This window comes from Amphiprion ocellaris, chromosome 12, assembly GCF_022539595.1.
Source record: "Amphiprion ocellaris isolate individual 3 ecotype Okinawa chromosome 12, ASM2253959v1, whole genome shotgun sequence".
Lineage (NCBI taxonomy): Eukaryota > Metazoa > Chordata > Actinopteri > Pomacentridae > Amphiprion > Amphiprion ocellaris.
The window spans coordinates 7,685,975-7,708,201 of record NC_072777.1 but is presented as its reverse complement, the minus strand read 5'-3'; the positions used below and the strand labels follow the sequence as shown (position 1 = coordinate 7,708,201).

Here is a 22,227-nt window from a genome sequence, read left to right as displayed (position 1 = left end):
TAAATGGACCTAAAGTCTAGTTTACGTTCCATTGGTTGACTAAGGAGTCTCTAAAGGGATTCAGATAAATTAAATGTAAGGAATTATCCCATTTGAATGTAATTCATCGGCTATAAGGATGCTCCAGCCAGCCATGAGTCTGAGCATGTTTAACGCTGTTTAGTTACGTCATGACAGCAGCTGAGACCCGTACTGGGATACATGATTGATTGTTCTGCTCTCATTCTTATAATACAAAAGAAAAACGGACAAATAAAACCCTTGAATAACAGCCATCACATGTCAAAGTGCTTTCAGAGTTCACAGAGAGGAGATTAAAATAAATCTCTGACCGACAAAACAAATGAAACTAAAGAATGTGAGTGCAGAATGAATCAAACCACATCAGCGATTTTTCATATTTCTACTTTCTGAAATACACTTTAAATCTTTGCGCTGATTGTGACGGAGACATCAGCAGCCAATCATTCATTGGCAACAACCTCAGAATGTGAGGTTTTGCTGGCAGAGAGTCTGTGACATCTGTACGTTCAGTCTAAATGTGTGGTGTTCATCACTTTGAGCTGAAGGCTCGTCTCTGACAGAGCAGTTTAAACTGCTCAGCATCATCTCAGTGGGGTTTCCCAGCACACAAACACTCCCTCCAGGCACCTAGAAACTCTTTTAGAGTCAGATTTATGAATGAATGGGCCTCTGCTTCACTCTGCAGTCTGTTTTATGGTCTTTACTGAGGTCGATCCTCACTGCTCTCCTCCTCCTCCTGGACTCTTTCCTCCATTTCTTTCTTCTGATCCTGTTCTTCTTTTCTTGCTTGTTTCTCATTTTCACAATCCTTTGCTTCCTCCCCTATTGATATTTTCCCCTTATTTTCTTCATCTCTCCATTTGTTTGCTGCCCTTTTTCCTTTTCTTCCATCACATTCTTTCTTTTGATTTGCTCTCCTGTCTTTTGACTTTTCTTCTTTTTCCCCTCCCCGTTCCTTGTTTCTTCTTCATCATCATCTCTTTCTTCTTCAAGGGTTTCTTCTTCTTCTTCTGTTTCTTCATCATTTATTTATTCATCTGTCTTCTCTTTCTGCTGCTTTTTCTTCATCTGTTTCTTCTTCTGCTTCTTCTTTTCCTGCTTCTTCTGTTTCTTCATTCTTCTACTTCTGCTTCTTCTTTTTCTTCTTCATGTTTCCTCTTCTGCTTCTTTTTCTTCTGTTTCTTCTTGTTCTGTTTCTTCTGCTTATTTTTCTTCTTCATCTGTTTCTTCTTCTCCTTCTTCTTCTGCTCCTTCATCTGTTTCTTCTGTTTCCTCTGTTTCTGCTTTGTTTTTTCTTCTTTTTCCTCTTCTGCTTCTTCATTTTCTGTTTCTTCTGTTTCTACTTCTTGTTTCTTTGTCTCCATCAGTTTCTTCTTCTTCAGTTTCTGCTTCTTCTGTTTCTTCGTCTTCTACTTGTTTTCTTCTGCTTCTTCTTATTCATCTGTTTCTTCTTCTTGATGTGCTTTTGTTTTTTCTTCTGTTTTTTCCACTTTTGTTTCTTCTGCTTCTTCTTCTGTTTCTTCTGTTTCTTGTGTTTCTTCTTCTTGTGTTTCTTCTTCTTCAAACTTTTCCTCTCTCTCATCTCCTCTTCTAAGATGCCCTGCTTTTGTTTCCTCTTCCTTTTCTTGTTGAATCATCTTCCCTAATTTCCTACACTATTTCCTCATTTCCTTTCCTAATTTCCTCTCCATTTTCCCCCCCAGGGTCACAGAGACAACACAAACGTCACCTTTGTGAACTGCGTGCCCTACCCGCTGTCCAATCAGATGCATCCTAAGATCCACTCAGTGATGATCTTCTTGGTTTACTTCCTCATCCCTCTGGCCATCATCTCGGTGTATTACTACCACATCGCTCGCACGCTCATCAAGAGCGCCCACGACATGCCGGGAGAAGTCAGCGAACACACCAAGAGACAGGTGACCAATGGATGAATGAATGGAAGGATGAATGAGCAGGTTTCTAACAAACACAACCATAATTTGTGTCATTTTACACCTGGTGGAGTGTGTGCTCCCAATATCAGGGAATGAAATATATATGAAGAGCAAAATAAAAACAAGTTAAACTACAGAGTTTGCATCAGATCAGATTTTTATTAACTTTATGTATCCACCACAGAGAGCAGCAAACTCACCTTTAACAGCTGCTCTGTCAGAAATACAACAGAAAAAGAACAACTGAGCTCCATTTAACCCGGGGAATTGAAATTTTCCAAATTCCCAGTTGGAAATTACAGCTGGAACCTGTAGTTGGATTTCCAACTCAGAAAGTCAGATAAACTTCACTTAACCAACCTAAAAATCCAGGATGGCTGATCAGCAGCAGTGAAAGCTGTGGAAATGTACTGTTTGTTTGCACTCATGTCTTATTCTTGCATAATGAAATCAGTCACAGTAATGTCCAACTTTTGTATGTTGACATTTTTCTACAGTGGTTCTATGTACAAAGTACTGTGCAATCTGTTATCAGCTAGTGTTGTTCACAATGGTACATCTGAAAACAAAGGTTTGTGCTGGAGGCGTCCATCTTGGTCGTCCAACTTCTGACTTTAATAGAAAGCAGCACAAGTCAAATCCAAAGGGGTTTTCTAAAACTATGTTCAGCACCTTCTGTCCATAGACTCTCATTTCAGAGAGAGTGAGACAAAATGCAAAATTAGTGAATAAATGCCTCAAAAGGAGTTAAAGCAAGAAACCACAGAAAGAGTCACAATAAGGAGAGAGGTAGAGATACTCCTCCAGACAGAGGATGATAGATCATTTATTTTGAGAGCAGCCAAAGTGACATTCAGCGACGATGATACTGATCTTTAATACACAGGACTGTACCAACTCTGCTCTTTACGACCTACAAGACCTAAACTACAATCAAGGCTCTCTTAAACCCAGCAACACCTTAGATTGGTTGGTAGTGGATTTTTAGTCATTCTCAGAACCTGACTGGTGATGGAGGGTTATTGTACTTTTGCAGTCTGAGCCACCTGCTGACAATATATTTGCTAAATCTGCTGCTGTTTCGAATCCATTCCCAAAGCATTCCATTCAAAAAAAGCATTTATTTCTGTGTTAACTGTAATTTATCTCATTGATACTTATTTTATTGCTGTTTTATTGTTTCATGAATATAATCCTTTTTAATCTTTTGTGCAATAGTTTACAGCTTTATTCAGAGAAAAGCCACATATACTACTATTGTTATTATCATCCATCAGTATATTAGGTTTCTGTGATGATACAGAATGTGTGAGGACTTCAGAAAACAATCGCAAAGCAACTAATCTGAGCCGTGATTGCAGCCCAAGTTTTGTAGTCCTTAAAAGAAAATACACTGCCTGGCCAAAAAAAACAAGTCGCCACCTGGATTTAACTAAACAAATAGGTAAGATCCTTCCATTGGATAATTACTGCAGTGATGAATATGTTTCAGCTGCAACAACTTATTTAACTCTAGCTGATGCAGTGAGGAGCTTCTCATTTCTTAAACAACCATGTTGGAAGACAAATCCTGTGGTTGTGGAAATTATGTTAATCTGTCTCAGAAGAGTCAAATTATTGGCCTGCATCAAGCAACCAAAACAACTAAGGAGATTTCTGAAACTACTAAAATCAGGTTAAGAACTGTCCATCACATTATTAAAACCTGGAAGGATAGTGGAGAACCATCAAGGAACAAACATGGTTGGGCATGTGGTCTGATGAGTCCAGATTTACCCTGTTCCAGAGTGATGGGGGCATCAGGGTAAGAAGAGAGGCAGATGAAGTGATGCACTCATCATGTCTAGTTCCTACCAGCCTGTGGGGGTTAGGGTTATGATCTGGGGTTGGTCAGGTTCAGCAGCATTATGTTCCCTAAAGAATGAGGTCAGCTGACTACCTGAATATACTGAATGACCAGGTCTTTCCATCAGTGGAGTTTTTCTTCCCTGATGTCATGGACATGTTCCAAGATGACGATGCCAGGATTCATGGGGCTCACATTGAGAATGAATGGATCATGGAGATGAGACGTTATTTTCACATGTGGATTGACCTCTACAGAGTCTAGACCTCAGCCCTGTTGAGAATCTTTGAGATGTGCTGGAGAAGACTTTGCACAGTGATCCGACTCTCCCATTATCAATGTAAGATGTTGGTGAAAATGAATGCAACTCTGGACAGAAATAAATGCTGTGACATTGCACAAACTTATCAAAATGATGCCACAACAAATGAGTGCCATACTCAAAGCTAAAGGCGGTCCAACAAAAATATTAGAGTGTGCGACTTTTTTTTGGGCTGAGCGGTTTACATCTGAAGCGGTTCCACTTTTGTTGTCATTTCAAACTGACTTTTTATTTTCAAAAAGTGATCGAGTTAACACAAAAGAAGAAGAAGAAGTCATGCCACGACAAAAGAAGTTAAGCGCAGCCTGGGATTTCGAGCTCTTGCAGAAGATAAACAGTCTGAAGTTTGGTTTAATGGAGACTGACATGAATGCGATGCTTTTTGCACCCACACCTCCCACTGCCACGGCCGCACAGGCCTCGGTAAATAGTTGAGCCACGAGGGAGTTCAGTGGAGGACCATGTCAGTCGGAGTGAGTAATCACTTTACACAAGCTTGATCCTCACAGATGGAGGAGAGGTCAGGAGGAGGGGAGGGGAGGGCTGAATTATTAAAGCCTGCTATGGCAGCAGCAGGTCACATCAGGTGTACGGCAGCAGTGATGGAGCGGCAGAGCTGGGAATTACTGCCACGTCTCCAGGGAGCGTCATGATAATAATCACTGCTGACAGGAAATCCAGGCTAATTTTATAACACCGATACAATCAGAGTCAAGCCAGACGCACCAATCTGCTGTTCCGAGTTTCTCATTTTTATAAAAATGTAGTTATGATATTCTCATTATTTCCAGATGTTTCTAATGTGCAATTTGTGTCTTTATTGTTGGTAAAACCACCGTCAATCAAAGTTGACACTCTGCAGCTGATTGTACCGACAGGGCTGCTGGAACATCTGTGCAGAAAAAGTTATTGATATCAGTATTTGCAGCTCATAGTGAAAGTAATAGAGTTAATTGACCAGTTAGCATTAACATCAGAAGCACTGAATGGCAGATTTGACTTTGAAGCTAAATTCACACAGCTTTGAAACTGATGCAGCGTGACTCGACATTTTCTCTTGAGGACTTGACCGGAATTCACCATAAGGACTTGAGACCTGACATTTGGATGTGTTGTTGTCGAACTGTCTCCAGTGACTTGAGATAAGGAGATGTTTCAAAAAACTTGACTTGGAAGTCACTGGGGACTTTGACATCTTTCAAATCACTTCAGCTTCACTTTGGCTTTTTTCAGGCAGGCTTTGGACTCGACCTGAGTCCGTTTTAAACTACTGGAGACCTGAAGTGGACTCGTTCCAAATAAAAAAAGACTTGATTCTGACTTTTTTTGGACTAGTGAAATGTCATACACCTTTGAAATGACTTGAAACTTGACTTGTTGTAAGTGATTCTTGACTTGAAACTGTTTGAGACATGATCATTTTCAAGCTGACTATTGTATTTGCTTCAAATTACTCATGATCTGACTTGGACTTGTTCAGAAAGACTCAAGATTCAAGTTCAACTCATTTTAAATGAACCCAAAATTGATTCAAACATGTTTTAAATGATATACCGGTTTTAATTACTAGACATTCGACTTGGATTTGTTCTAAAGGACTTGTGACTCCAGCTTTCTATACCAAATTACTTCTTTCAGACTCAGTAAGCCACAGTTGGCGAACATATATTCTTGTGCAGCAACACTTTTGTTGTGGTTGTTTTTATTATTATCGTCCTCACTTTCCTTTTTCCCCCCATAATGGAGTCCATTAACTGAAGGTGCCGTCCCCAAAACACATAAATACTGAAGATAAAGTCACTTAAGTGGCATAAAAAGTCAAGTCCAGTGCAGGTCTGCAGGTCTGAAGGGACACTTTCAGTGACGCTGACCTCAACAAACACAGGGTTAATGGAGAGTCACTGACTAGCAAACAGTGAATCAACTGGTGACGCTGAGAGCTGAAAGAGGAGGAGGATCATCAGAGACAGTCACTGAAACGTGAAGTACGCAATGATCACTGGACACACGTATTATACTGCAGCTTTATAGAGTCAATAGACTATAATGTGGAAACAGGTTGAAGAAATGACTTCTGAGGCTCTGTAAATATTCCAGAATTTGTGATTTACAGAAAAATAATGCAGGAACACCCTGTCCACGCACTTTCCATCCAAATTTAAGACACTTTTCGACAGAATTTCCAGTCAGTCTGCAAAATGAAATGCAAATTCATGCATGTTTCCATCCACTACCATTATGTGAATATTAGGCGCTCAGGGATACACAGTTGGTGGTGTTAATCTTCCAGATGGCACAATGAGACGACTAAATTATAAGAATGCCAGTCAAATGAACTGACTTTAAAATTCCGCTGCTGGTTTATAAAGCTCTGAATGATTTACAGGCCTGAAAGGCTTTTCTGATCAGCTGATTAGTTCTCAAATCAATCAAGTTACACCCAGTTATTCAAATGTGACACCGTATTAGGATTTTACAATTTCCAGCACTCCCAAATAGAGAAAGTTCTGAAATAATACAATTCTAATTGACTTATTAGAATTGCACAGAAAATATGCAGTTTGTAGAAAGTTAGAAGAAAGTTCATCTTATTGTGTCTTGGCAAATTCTTCTTATACTTGGACTATAATATAAACTATATGTAAAAATTCTAATAATATTGTCAACCATGACCATGTTGCTGCCACCATAACAGATACATTTTTTTCTCATTTTATTAATGGGAAACTACAGTTTTAAGGAGACACATTGGTTTTGTGAAATAATAGCAAAAACAAGAAGTGATATATTGTTATATAAGATTTCTTTCTTGTAAAAACTGAATAAATTGATGGCGAAAAGTTTTGTGCCATAATGAGAAAATTTCTAGCAAAACCAGGAATTTTTTTTTTTTTTTTTTTTTATTGCAGCAACACACTGCCTTATGTGTCTTTTTATATGATCTGTTATTACTCCGCCAAGGAATGCAGCGGAGTTATGTGACGATCGGCGTACGTTTGTCTGTCTGTCTGTCTGCCTGTCTGTGAGCAATATTACTTTTTAAAGTGTACTTTTGGTCAAATAGCATCGCATATCTTCTTCCTGGTGCGGCAGGATTTTGTTCTGAAACCACCGAAAGCAAATAGATTTTCCTGCACCTTTAAGTCAGACATGTAATTTGCAGCATTATAAATTCTTCCCCGTCTTCCCACATCTCTTCCATGTCTTCCTCCCTTTGTGCCGGTCTGTCCCGTCATATCGTGTGCGTCGTCTAATTCATCTCATTACAGCTAAATCCATCTGTGCCTCCTCGTGGGGGAGCGATGTAATCAGCACTCTCCCAGCTGGGAAAAATCCTCCTCACACGGCGGCCGTATCTCCACATCTGTAGGAGCTGGAAGACGATTGCTACATTAACTGCAGCCGCCCACATCAATACCAAACACGCATACTATCTTATCTGGGAGCAGAGCTAATTCATTATGTTCCCTCAGATAAGAAATACACTAGAGCACACACACACACACACACACACACACACACACACACACACACACACACACACACACACACACACACACACACACACCAGCTAGAAAATTGATTTCAGACAAATCATTGATCAGAAAACACTCATAGGCTGCTTTTTTTTCTGTATTTTGTTGTTTAGCGTAAAGACTTTGAAAAACAATACCGGCGAAGGTGAATTCAATCAAAAACTCACAATATGAATAAGTTAAAATTGTTTAAGGCCTCAGATGTTACATTTCAGGTGCAGAAAGCCTGTCATTTTTTGTCACATGGGAAAACCATGGATATTCTGGGATGTAGACGATGAAACGTTAACATAATGTGGCTGTATGTGTAATGAAAAGATAAAATTGCAACATTGTCCCCAAGAGGGGAAACATATTGCAGTAAAACACAAAAAGTGATGAAGGAGGACTTCCAGTGGTCGTCACACTTCAGAGGTTAAATGCAGCTCAGTTTTTCCTTTTTTTGTGCCTCGGAGCTAAAACTCGCATTTCTGAGTGTGAATATTAAAATCGGGTGGAGAAACCAAACGCCTGCAGCAGAACCTCAGAACAACTAAATAAAACATTTTTTACCTGTGTGAGCTTTTAAGTGGAGCAGCAGAGGAGCAGAATGACCATCACTAGTCCAAACAACAAGAACTGCTTGGTAGGAAGCTGCTGTTGGAGTCTGACGGCGGTCAAAGTACTGTAGCTGTTGAAACGCTCATTTCCATAAAAGGCCTTGTTGGTAGCAAACATTTTTGCTCTGGTAATATTTATTTAGGATTTTTAAGTTTTTTTTCTTGAGCACAGTAATATGATGCAATATGGTGCTGCCATTAGTAAGAATAAACTGCAGGTAAAACTCTTGATTTTTGTATCTGAGTGAATATTAGATGACGGAAGCTGTTCCTCTAACTTTATTGTGTTTGTGTGCTTTTAAGCTGGGAAAAGATGAGTTTTATTGCTCAGACTATTGAAACATGTTGATAGATGATGGGACTAAAATATAACCTTACAACTTGACTTGATCTTGAATTTCCCAAGGGATTAATAAAGTATCTATCTATCTGTTTATCTGTCTGTCCGGTCACTCTACATGGACAGCAACTCCAACCTAATACTCAATACAAATTAAATATTAGATTTTAAAAATGCTATGCTATTTGCACAATCAAAAATTCTTACCAAAAAACAAACTTTTATGTCTCTGTGTTTGACGTCAACAACTCAGGAAGTCGTGATCAAACTTCTCACCAACATCAATCTGATAAAATATTATAGACTTAATATTGCAACTGTTTTTAAGGAAACATGAAATAGAATTTTAAAAATTGTCGATGAAATTGATTTGCTCTTTTGTCACAAGAGTTGCAACCTTGGCAAACAGCTTTCACTGGAAAAATACTTCCAAAAATAAGTCAATATGAATGTTTCTTTAGCAGAGAAGTCAAACGAATTTAAAATACTCCTGCTGGTTTATAAAGCTATGGATGGTTTAGGGCTGAAAGGCATTTTTGATCTGCTCATTAATTCCTAAATAAATCCTGTTATACCTGGTTATTCAGAAAAAAAACAGTCAAGATGAATGTTTCCTCAGCATCAAATTCCAAAAATGAATTTGAAAAAGAATTTGTTTCTGAATTTACATTGACAATCATGTCTTGTTTTTGTTTCTACTTGAGTTCCAAAATTCTTAGATTTTTGTAGACAAAAGAAAACGTCTGCTGCTGAACCTGCTGAAGAGTTTTTAGGAATCAGTTTGGTAAAAAAAAAAAAAAAAAAGAAATTGTAATAAGTTCTCATACTGTAAATAGTCAGAATCTCTTATAGAACTTTTGAAGTTACACACAGAAGCACAAAAGCTTCCATTTTTGTCACTTTGCTAACATTGATTACAACTTCAGCAGCAGGCCTGACTTTTATTTTAAGTGACAGTTAATTGACAGCTTCACAGGAACACAATGATTAGGTGCTCAGCCGTTTGACACCAGTCAGACAGGAAGCCATTACAGGCATCGACTGGGCAGGTGGCACTGAGCGAACTTTCAGACAACTGTCAGACTGAAACATCTGAAGCAGAACATAACTTTGCTTCACTCTACATGAGGTCTAATAGATGACAAAACTAGACTCACAGATAATGATAATAAGACGGAGACAGAAGGTGGGAAGAACTATTGAGTTTCACAAACGGTAGCTTTGACACCCAGAACTTCTGAGCGCTGTCCGAAGTTCTAATAGTTGCTTCTAATGAATCAAATTACCTTCAACATTCAGAGTCAAACAGTTCATTAATGCAGGATTTGACTTTTCCCTTCAGTTTCAGTTCAGTTCTGTCACTTAGCATTTATGTTGCTCACAACATCCCATCTTTGTCTGGGACATAAAACTGCTAATGGCAGTTTTACCAAAACTGGATTTTGGTGGAGGAAAATGAACACAAACACATTCACATGTTATAATATACATATTATCACTTGTTCAAATGGTAAATGTGTTTGCTACCCTTTTTTTTGGTCATTTTTTTAAAGCACAATTTGTTGTAAAAATGTGATGATTTGAGATAGAAGAACCCAGAGAAGTTTAGCTTAACCCGTACATGAGAAAGAACCTGAACCAGGATTACATTTGCTTTGCTTATTTAACTAGTAGCAGTGCCGCAGTACAGCAGCAGTGCAGCTTTAATCTCTTTGAGTGACGGCTGACTGACAGCTGCAGGATTGGACACAATGATTGCACAAGCAGCTGGGTGACAGGAACAGTCCAAAATGTATTTTCAGTGTCTGTAAGTTTTGACTGCTGGTCATGCAAAGTGAAGGACGTTCAGGCACTGAGCTGGCAGACAGCCATGAACTGCACTGCACTGACTCACACCATTTAGAATAAATAAATCACATGCAGAGCCGCTTAGCGCTCTGTAACCACCAATGAGACCTGAGAAAAAAAGTTTCAGAAGGTGTAGAAGGTGAGTCAGTCAGAGCAGAGATTAACGGTCTCAAGGATGTGGTCATCAGCTTAAGAAATATAATTTAAAAGTCTGAACGTTTTTGCTATCTATGATATCTGTCTATCGTGACTATAGGATGGCTGAGGTTAAACTCCAGCAAATTCTTGAAACAATAGTCCTACAAAGAAAACAACAGCCTTACGACAATGAGTCAGTGACACAGTGTGAGTCAGAGGACTGTCAACCAGGAGACTGAGGGTTATGCACCATGTCAGACCATGACTTTTTTAATCACTACAATTTTTGGTTTGCTCTTAGAGCTCTTAGTGTTTCCAGCAGCATTAAGCACCTTTGATAAACCCACTGTAGACCTTCTGGCCAGCAGCAAACACCAAATGAAAGTGGAGCATTTAACAGCAAAATAGTCAGATATTTATTACGGGAGACCAAAAACAGAGCTAAAATTGGACTAAATATGGGACGTTTATTCAAACAAAACTCCAATGCAATGATCATGTTGATCCAGCTTATTCTAGAGAGTGTCAAATACAACTATTGATGTTTTATAGATACGCATAAGGTATCCTTTGGTTTTGGTGTCCCTTGTGTCAATATTGGACACTGATAGATGGATCACACTTTTTCCAGGTAAAAAGACCTTCATCAGGGGCTGGATTAGGGTCACAGGACTTTCACCAGGAGTCTGAGGTTGGTGTCCCATGTCAGACACTTCCAAGAATGGTCATAGTTTGGGTTATAAGATAACCTTTCAAAACATTAAGTGCATGCTACACAGCAGACTTTGAACTCAAAGCATCTATTTCTTATGTATACAGATTATTGTAGGTCTATGACACTAACCTGTGTGTTAAGAAATTACACTAAATGGAACCCATTGTGTTCACATGTGTCTAATGTTACACCAAGGGGTCCTAAATGGCCAGATGTGAAGATTTGGAAGTTGACCGTGGATCTGAGTCTGCTGTATGTGTCAATAAGCAACCTTTTGTGCACACGTTCACCATTTGAACGTGCGCTAATATGTAGCTTATAATATAAGAATGTGTTTTTGGGCTAAAATATACCTTTTACAACATTAACCACATGTGACAAGCAGATTTTTATGACGACATTCCCTAAAACCATTGCCAGCAGTCTAATGATGGAAACTGATAGGTCTATTACACTTCCCTGTATGGTGAAAAATCACATTGAGGATTATCCAGTGCCTGCAAATTTGACGCCAAGTGGTTTTGACACAATAGCAGTATGTGATGAGCTGGGAGTGAAACCCAGCCCCATATTTGATGTTAAAGAAATGAAGCTCAGGGGTTCAGTAGTAGGTGGCCTCGTAGAAGCTTTGGGGAATCAAGTGTACCACAGAAGGATCAGATACAGCCTGGGTGTAAATGATTTAGCAGAAATAAACTACTGAATATGGCTTTTATTGTCCTCTTTCTTAAGTGACCTCGAGCCGCACCAAACCCCAAACTGACCAAGCTTCTCAGAGGCCAACAGATAACAGTGTGTCTGTGCTGGGCAGGTTGTTGGTGCACAAAGCTCAGTCAGCTTCCACCACAGAAAACTAAAAGTTTGCTGAGATAACTTTACCTTTATCAAACACTTTGCTGGGTCAAACTTCCATCCATCCATCCATTATCTATACACTGCTTAATCCTCACTAGGGTCGCGGGGGGGGGGCTGGAGCCTATCCCAGCTGACTCAGGTGAAGGCAGGGGACACCCTAGACAGGTCACCAGTCTGTCACAGGGCTACATATATAGACAAACAATCACTCTCACATTCACACCTACGGGCAATTTAGAATGATCAATTAACCTCAGCATATTTTTGGACTGTGGGAGGAAGCCGGAGTACCCGGAGAAAACCCACGCATGCACAGGGAGAACATGCAAACTCCATGCAGAAAGATCCCGGGAAAGCCGGGACGCGAACCAGGGACCTTCTTGCTGCAAGGCGAAAGTGCTAACCACTACGCCACTGTGCAGCCCGGGTCAAACTTCCACTTCGGAGAATTCAAGTCCCCTTTCAACCCAAAATCATCTCCGACTGCTCCGCGTCGCTCGTTGACTGATGATACTGAAAATCAGTGTTGAGTCTTTACTGGCCTCCCTCCCTCCTTCCCTCCGCTGGGCTGGAATACACCAGCGCAACAAGCCTCATCCCTTTCCTGCTTCACCTGCCACCTCAGATCATCGTCGCCTTCGTCCTCATGTCCCCCGTCGGCTGAGGCTGCTTCAGCACAACTTCCTGCTAAAGTCAAGTCAGATACGACCTCCACAACAGAAAAGACTTTTCTTACTTCTGTGGTTGACAGCTCAGACGGAGTTTATTTGGAACTGATTTGCGTTACAATAACTAAAAGACCTTTTAATGGTGCAAAGCATATGAAAATAAGTTTCTGCCATTGCGTACGTGTACTACTTTTAGATTTGATCACCATAGTTTTTATAATTTTGATAGGCTTTTTTGTGCAAAGATTTGAATAGGTCTGGACTTTAAAGCCCCATTCGAAGTGGATTTCTTTCTCTAGAGAAGGTGGTGCGATTTCCATCTGTATGTGCTTAATTTACCTGCTGCTCTGGTGAACATGCAGCTCCTCCTGTAATTAAATCTTTTATGAAGTGCACTTTTGTATTTTCAAGTGGATTTCTGCTCATTTTTCTGCTGTTACAGTGAGAAATCCAATATTTGTGTGACAATGGTAGAACTCAAATGTTTTTGTGAATCTAGCAGATGAAAACCGACATATCTAGAAACCGATACGACCACAAAAAAACTCATTTAACTAGAGTTTTATCCTGAGAGCTCTTCTTGAAGCTGCTGAAAGACACTTAAAGACAAAGAGATAAGACACCAGTTCGACCCTGTTGCTGTGTTTTAAACATGAATGATTCACTATTTCTACAGTGATTGGTTGACAGCTGACCAATCTGTTGGTGAATTAATTTCATTAATAACAGAAACTGATTTAAATTAAATATATGCAGCTTTAATTATGCAATCCAGCTGGTGTTGCTGTACGCTTAATGTACAGTGAGGTGAACTGATGGACAGCTAAGATAGTCCAGTGCTGCATCATCATATCTGCAGTTACTGGATTATTCTGACTTACTGGTGAATTGACTTTACCTTGAAGAACCATTGACATGCTATTGCTGGTAAAACTTTTTAACTGTCATATTTTTCCAAAGCAGCTGCCTGAACAGTTGAAATACCTGCAGGATGTGACTGACTGTTAGCAGGTCTTAGTTGCAGAGGAGTTTTCTAGACTTCTCAGCTTGAGGAGCTACTTTTAGCGCTCAGGTTGGGAGTGACGGTGACTTTCTTTTACAATATATAAAAGTCATCAGGTGGGATGTTGTAAAGTCAGATACAGGTGGGTTTTCTCTTCAGGTTCTTCAATAAGAAGGTGACTACACCTGAATTTATAGAACAGAAATAATAGTGATTAAATTAGGACGCTCTCCTCTGTTTATGTGGAATCGATTGCAATTGTTCAGTTTGTCTCCTGCAATTCTTCTTTATTTTCTTAATCTTTCGCTGTTCTATCAATTTTATTTCCCACTAAGATCCATATCTTGAAGCATTATTAATTATTGTTTTCCAGACTTTGTTTTAGGGTTCTAACTTAGCCACTAGCCGTTAGCATAGCCATCTTGTGTTTCTTGTTCAGTTTTTGCTGCTTGAGAGACATTTCTGATACCATAGAATGACTAGACAGAGAGAGGAGGCTGAATCAGACCTGAAGTAACGCTTTTAATGTATCAATAAAAATACACATACCAATAATCGGAAAAATGCCAAATACCGACCACAACGGTTGGTCTCTCCCTAGTTTAATTGCAGGACATTGTGAATGTCTTATGGACCAGCATCCATATGCAAGAGGCCGAAGACTCATGTGAGCTTTATATGTATCTTTCAAAGATCAATCTTGAACTTTAATGGTTCTTAAAAGTCTTGCAATAGATGAGCAAACATTTAAATTTGAGATCTGCCAACAGAAGATAATTGACAGCTCTGAAACCCTGGCCTCTGCCATACAGTAATAATATTGTCAACCTACCAACATATTGAATAAAAACAGTATGATACATCATTGATGCTATGGAATATTCTTAAAAATTGACACATCAACTTGCATTTCTAACAAAGTGGTTCATTTTTCATTATCCAGAAACTTAATAAGGTTGACTTATAAGCTGATGCCACCAGAGAAAACTGTGACCTGAGGCTGTAACAGAACATTGCTTCACCAAAGCTTTAACTTATTTGTTCAAATTAAAGTGAAAAAAAGCGAAAAACATAAGCTGCAGTGATTGAACTCTCCATCCTCAGAGACTCTCTGATATTACACCTCTGTCCCTCTGTTGTCCTTTAGAGTGAATACATCAACGCTGCGACAGTTTACAAGCAGTCACTGAATACCACGTCTGTGTCGTTGCAGATCAATATGTCACCACAGCTCTGCAGATATATCATCAGTCAGCTTTGTTGTGACTTCAAGAAGTGAGAAATATAAATGACATGTATTCTTTTAAAAGTCAACCTTTTCCTGAGAGCTGCACTGGGAGGAGTTGAATTTAACGCTACAGCTTCCATGTCAATCATTGTAACAAGCTGCACTGACAGTGTGAGCTGGAAGGTGACGTTTTCCTGGAAGGACAACTGCAGCCTGCAGCACTATATGTTGTGTTTGCGGCACAAAGTCATCTTGTGGCTCCTTGTTAAGGTTAAGCTAAAGATCCCAAGTGAAAGACACAGAGCAGGACTCCAGACTAACTTTTCCACTGGTAGCATCGATGCTACCAGCTTCCTTGGTTGGTAGCACCAGCAAATGATTTGGTTGTTCCTCCCCCACCCCTTTATTTTGGTTCAGCATTGCCACAGCTATTAATCCACCATGCATGCTGATGAAGAGCTGTTAATAACTTAATTATGTTGCATTGGATTCCCGGTTCGCGGGCCTTGGATCTGTCTACGTGAAGTCTGCATGTTCTCCCTCCAGCTTCCTCCCACAGTCCAAAAACATTCTGTAGCTTATTAATGATTCTAAATTGTCCATAGGTGTGGATGTGAGTGTGCTTGTTTGTCTGTATGTGTAGTTCTTTGATATACTGGTGACCTGTCCAGGGCGTCCCCTGCCTTCACTGTAAATCAGCTGGGATAGATTCCAGCCCCCCGCAACCCTAATGAGCGGCTACTTCTTTTTTTTTTTTAAACATAGTTGCCTATAGATCATTTCAGCATGACAACAGTAAAATTGACTGCTTTGCACATCAGACAGGGAGAGATTAAGTCAATGTGCAGAATAGTGTCAGAACAACACAAATAAGCAACGAGACTGGAGGTGTGACTGACTGCATGGCTGAGTCTATGATCTGAGAGCGTGGTGGAGGTGGAAGCTGGTTTTATAGCAGGACTGAATGACGATGAGAGGCAGCTGGTGGCCTGATTCCTGAACAGATGTCTCTGTTCCTGCAATCAAACACACACACACACACACACACACACACACACACACAGACGGTGGTGGAGAAAGTCACAGCAGCCACACTTTCCGTGTTTTACAGCAGATTGGAAACACAACTGCAGTTAGTTGGTGGTTGTAACTGCTTTTAGCTTCTGATGTTCATTTCTATTGGTGTTTTTTGAATAGTAATTGTCAGTAGAAGGAAAGCAGGTAGCATTACTGTGACAGAGAATAACAAAAAACCTCAAGGCTGTTTCTATCAAATGCATAATTTCATATCAAGTTCATGTCAATTATTTATAAATATATTCTTTTCTATACATTGACAGGTGTGGTGAGACAGAAGCTGATGAAACTAAGTGGTTAATGAAAAATCATTGTCATGACTTAAAGAAACCAACATTGTCCAAGTTTCCATTCCAGTTTAGTGCAGATTTTGATAGCTTCTTGAGGAAATGGGAAAGTAAGGTGTCTCCGTCCATTACAATCACACAGCTGCTCATGCTTTGTTAAATTAAACTGCAGAAGGAAAGGCAGATGCCATTAAAAGAGCCCCAAGCTCAAACAAAGTGAAATGGAAAATGCTGTTAGTATGATATTTCTGTTAGTTTCATGTGTTAATGTGATAAAGGCTCATCTGTCCACATACATCTGTTGTTTTCGTCTTTTTGCTGGAGGCTGGAGGATAACTATCTTTATCAATGCTACTCTAGTCTCACTGTTACAACCTAACACAATATTAGGCCGGTGGTCATAATGTTATGCCTGATCGGGGTATTTGCAGTTGCAAATTAATTTCATATGAACATTATTTCTAGGAGACGGGAGCCTGTTTGCTGTCTCTCAGCTCATTATTTTACTCTCAGCACTCTGTCTCATCTTCTCTGTTTCCAGCAGCAGGAGGCAGCTGTTTTCAATGCAGCATTGTTTTGCGATGCCACTGATGCAGTTGAGACTCTGAACGGGACTGACGGTAAACAGAAAGAAGAGAGGTGTCCCAGGTGGCTGGAGGTGAACGTTCAGAGGAAAAGAGCAGCTAGAAGGAATGACAGAGAGAGAGGTGACACATGAAAAGAGACGGAGATGAAGGGGAATGGCAGGGGAGGTATTGAAAGCATAAAGTCACAAGAAAATGTGCAGCTGTGAAAATCAGCAGCAGCAGCAGTTTGTGAAAAGCTGCAAGAATTCAGTATTAGAATGGAAGTTATCTGTCAATTATGTCCTCAAGGATGCTTTCATAGGGATAGCAATAGGAGTCAGTCTGTGTCAACAACTGTTCTGTTGGATCACTGTGACATTAACACAAATGTACATTAAAGCAAATGGCAGACAATAAACCTAGAAAAACAAACAACTAAACACCAGTCACATGTTTACTGATATGACTTTTACTGACTAGAAAGATGAATGAAATTTGCTAATCGATGCCCGACAGGTGAAGCCTGTCTGTAGTTTCACTCTGGAGGAGCTCACTCAGCCCATTAAAAGCCCAAACATTTAGCCAGCTGTATGTGCTTCTAGCAGAACTCTATTCAACTGTGTATTGCAGTGTGAAGTGGAATAGACTGGCAGCCTGGTAACGTCAATATCCCTGGTGCATGCTGCTGCCAGAGTATAAAGATGTGACAGATCAACTCTGACTGACGATGGCTGTGTCAGAAAACAGGCTGGACGTCACAGTCACAGCCCATTTAACTGTGCTTTCTTATCACATTTTTCAGTGACACTGCAATCACAATTTTTCACTTACCAAGAGGAACAAATGCCTTCTTTTGGATGCTTAAGGTGAAAGTCTGCACACTTTCATTCAGGAAACTTGAGCTTATGTCCCATCTATGATCATCTTTATATTAAATTTTTTTTGACTAAAGCGTTGTTTTCAGTTTCATTCACTGGTTTACAGTTCACTGTACTCATCCTTTTCTGAACCTAAAGCCATGGAAGATGACGATGCCAGGATTCATGAGGCTCACATTGTGAATGAGTGGATCAGGCAGCATGAGACGTCATTTTCACACATGGATTGTCCTCCACAGAGTCCAGACCTCAGCCCCACTGAGAATCTTTGGGATGTTCTGGAGAAGACTTTGTACAGCGGTCTGACTCTCCCATCATCATTATAAGATCTTGGTGATAAATTAAGGCATGTCTGGACAGAAAAAAATGCTGTGACATTGCAGAAGCTTATCGAAATGATGCCACAGCGAATGAGTGCCATTCTCAAGAGCTAAAGGCGGTCCAGCAAAATATTAAAGTGTGCAACTTTTTTTTTGGCCGGGCAGTGTATAATAACAGCAGATAACAGATAATTGAATGGGCTGATAATGTCTGAACTGGGTGACTTTCCAAAGGGTATTCTCAAGTTGTTTTGATCCTGCAAATATAGTAAGATCAGTTTTGATACACAGATGAGCTAAAAGTAGAAGTGATAGTTCTAACACTGATGCTCAGAGTGGATTCTGAAAGTGGAAGCATACAGATAGTGGAAAGAGAGGAGAATGCTGAGAAAAAAGTGCAGTGGAATTAAAGGCTTCTACCCATAGTTCACATTTGGTAAGTCAGACTATTGCTAGCATGGTTGTCGAAGCAGTTGGGATTTTATTCCAACTAAATGGTCAGAAATTACAAGTTTTTGGTCCAAGCTAGTGGTTATGAATGAAACCTTACATGTCAATATTCCACTATGCTGTGCAGTTTGTTTAATGTGTTCCTGCAAAACGTAACACTGGGATCACCTGAAAGACTAACCTTATTTTGATGACCTGGGAAAAGCAGAAACCATCTGGCTTTGCAATAGATAACGGTTTGTGGACCATCTGGAGAATACAATTTGTCAAATACTTGGGTTTATTACCAAATACATATGGAGCTAATAATGTCCCAATCAGCTGTACCTTTTATTAGTTTTTTCTTACTATTATTAGTGCTAAATAACAAATGTTAGCATGGAATGGACATCAGAACCCTCTTTTCATATATAAACTCTCCTCACTGACATGCTTAAGGACCTACAATTTTTTAAATGCAAGAAACCAAAATCAAATCAGCCTTTCATTGTTTGCGTGTTTGTCCTCCAACTTCTGCAATACATTTCAGCAGCTCTTTTGTGTTTTTGGCCTCGAAGTACATGCAGGTTGCATTTAATCAGCCCAAACATGCAAATCATTCAGTAATTTAACAGGTTTAGTTCTATTCTCTGCTGTTTTCTGCCACACGTTAAAAACAATGCGACACACAGCTCTAGTTTTCCAGCTTTCTCGCAGTTCTCTGTGATGCAGCAATACATCCCGACTCACAGCAGCTCTCAGCCTAAATATAGACAGCAGAGTCCACAAATTACTTTGCACGTCTCTCGCATGCACTTTCAACAAAAACAGCAACAGTGACACAACAACAACAACAAATACAAAAGCAGCAAGTTCCGAAAAGACAGAAATCGTTGTTACGGCAGCGGCAGTTTAACTCAGACTTTTCCTGTTTCTGCTTCTGATGGGAAAAACATAGACAAGACTTTCATGGAACACCCACAAAAGAAAAGCCTGAAAAACCCTTCAGTCATGGAGTTTACAAAAATAAACTGTAGTAGATGTGTGTGTGATTGTCACAGTGACACAATAGTGTTGTGACATCTTTCAGACTCCAGTCAGTGAATCAAATCGGGCAGTTTTCCTCCTCAGTTTATTGCACATTAAATACAAAGTGTGTTTGCGTGCATGTGTGTGTGTGTGTGTGTGTGTGTGAGTGAGCGCCTTGCTGTCACCATCAAACAAGATTAGTAGATACTCTACCACAGGTAGGAGGATCAATATCTAAAGCAGCATTACTTCCAATGCTAAGTGCTATCTTGAGTATCTATACGAGGTCAGAATATAGTATATAGTACATATTATAAAGAATTCTTGTGTTTATTTTTATTTTGGACGGGTCACCAGTCCCTCGCAGAGGAAATGAACCATCTTTACATTATTCTACACATCATCTCCACTTTCTAAGGACATAGGAGACCAATGGATTTGCTGAAAAGAGTACTGTTGCCTCACAGCTGGTTGTGCTCTTCGTTCAGCAAAGGTTACCAAGTCAGCAGGTTGTCTCATGACCCTCACTTTACATGAGTTGCATTGAGTAGATACAGTGGGACGTTCAATGCATTCTGTGGCTTCCTTCCAATAAAGAAACATATATGGCTGTGTAGACAGCAAAAGACTGAACTGAAATGAATAAAAGAAAATTATTTGTTCAGCTAATTGTGTCAGTATAAATCTTAACATGCTGGGAGACAAAGAAAAAGGTGAATACAATGGATGGAGTATGCTTTTAAGCCTGACGCTGGAGTGATTGGTACGTTTTTAAGATTTACTGAAATGCATCACCGCAAACCTGATTTGTGTGTTTATCGAGAAGACAGCTGCTCAGCAGAAACCCAAGCAGGATTGGATTTTACCATGATTGATACCCCAACGGAACATTTTTCATGGCAGTCTTCAAGGCTGCTACACGTCCACGTTGGACCTTAACACTGCGTCTAGATGAGTGACATCTAGACACAGACACATGTCTGATGATGCTCTGAGAAACACTGCAGACTTAGTCGAGACATGTCAGCAAGGGAAAAAAAATAATTGCTAATCATAATAATGTAACATCTAATACTGCGTCCAGATACTTCATTTAACATGAAAGAAACAAAGATGTAAGGGTTGAAAACAACAGTAAACTTTATTGAAAGACAGTGTCTTATTTTACAGTTTGACGGTAAGAAGTTGTGTCTCTGCAGAAACTTTAAAGTCAGTGAACGTGACAGAGCTGCAGCTTTTCAGTATCCTGTGAAGTACTTTGATCTGTATGAGGAAAATGCTCTAATCAGCACTTCAAAGCAGTATCTACACTGTAAAGTCTTACTGTGTTAACACTCACCAGCCGGAGTTCTACCTCTGTATCTTGAAGGACATCAGCTACTTTGGATTTAACTTGACAAACCATATATTGTTTAAAAGCACAAAGCTTCACAATTGGAATCGTGTAAACCAACTGAGGTTACCAGCACCACAGCATCAGTGGCTAATATGTAATAAAGGGGCCTACATAGCAAAATTGTAGTTTCTGATCTTTTCTGTCATCTACAAGCACATCTAGTTGTTGAGTCAATGTGTGCTGTACAATGTGTTTTCACTGTGAGAACAAAATGCTGCTGATTTTTTTCTTTAAAAAGAGGGTGAATGTAAAAACAAGGAATTTAGAGAAACTCATGTTTTGTGATTGTTGTCATACTATAAGATATACTGTTTTTAGTTTATATATATATATATATATATATATATATATATATATATATATATATATATATATATTCATCATATGCATCATACTTTCCATGAATACTCACACTTTTATTCATCTGCTAACATAATTACACAAGGGTTTTCTAATCATCAATTAGCCTTTCAACACCATTAGCTAACACAATGTAGCATTAGAACACAGGAGTGATGGTTGCTGGAAATGTTCCTCTGTACCCCTATGGAGATATTCCATTAAAAATCAGCTGTTTCCAGCTAGAATAGTCATTTACCACATTGACTTTGTCTACACTGTATTTCTTATTAATTTAATGTTATCTTCATTGAAAAAGCTTCTTTCAAAAATAAGGACATTTCTAAGCGACCCCAAACTTTTGAACAGTAGTGTATATCTTACTTGAATGAGACAACATTTCCAGTTCATGAAGCCACATACAGTAAATTGGAAATCTAACGCATTAATCCACCATAATCAATGCAGTTATTCAGTTTATATTTAAGAAAAACTTTAATTTCTACCAAACCAACCAAAACTCAGTGTACTGTAAACGCCCAAAGCAACCCTTTGACTGTGTGCATTATGCAGCCCCATCTCCTAATAATGACATTCCTATCATAGAACCTATATAAAGATGGGGGACCATCCATGATGTGACCCACAGGTTGGCTGAACAGCAGCTTTGAAGCTGAGTGTGTGGCTTTGGCTTTTGCCATCTTGATGGTGCCTGATTCCTCCAAGCTCCAAGCCAGTTCAATAACGAGTAGAGAGCTGGAGGGTAAATGGAGCTGAGGTGGGTCATGCAGATATCTTTGGGTTCTTAAATGTCCTGTGACAGCTCAAAGCATAACTTTAAGCCATA

The 22,227-nt window shown here is 39.5% G+C and overlaps 1 protein-coding gene across 1 annotated transcript in view; it reads left to right on the top strand.

Moving 5' to 3' along the window:
* nmbr (neuromedin B receptor) overlaps positions 1-22,227 on the top strand; it is a 74,206-nt gene that overhangs the window by 36,754 nt on the left and 15,225 nt on the right. The window contains exon 3 of the mRNA XM_023288254.3: positions 1,728-1,943. Coding sequence (XP_023144022.1) covers positions 1,728-1,943 — 216 coding nt within the window. The remainder of the gene's footprint in view (positions 1-1,727; positions 1,944-22,227) is intronic.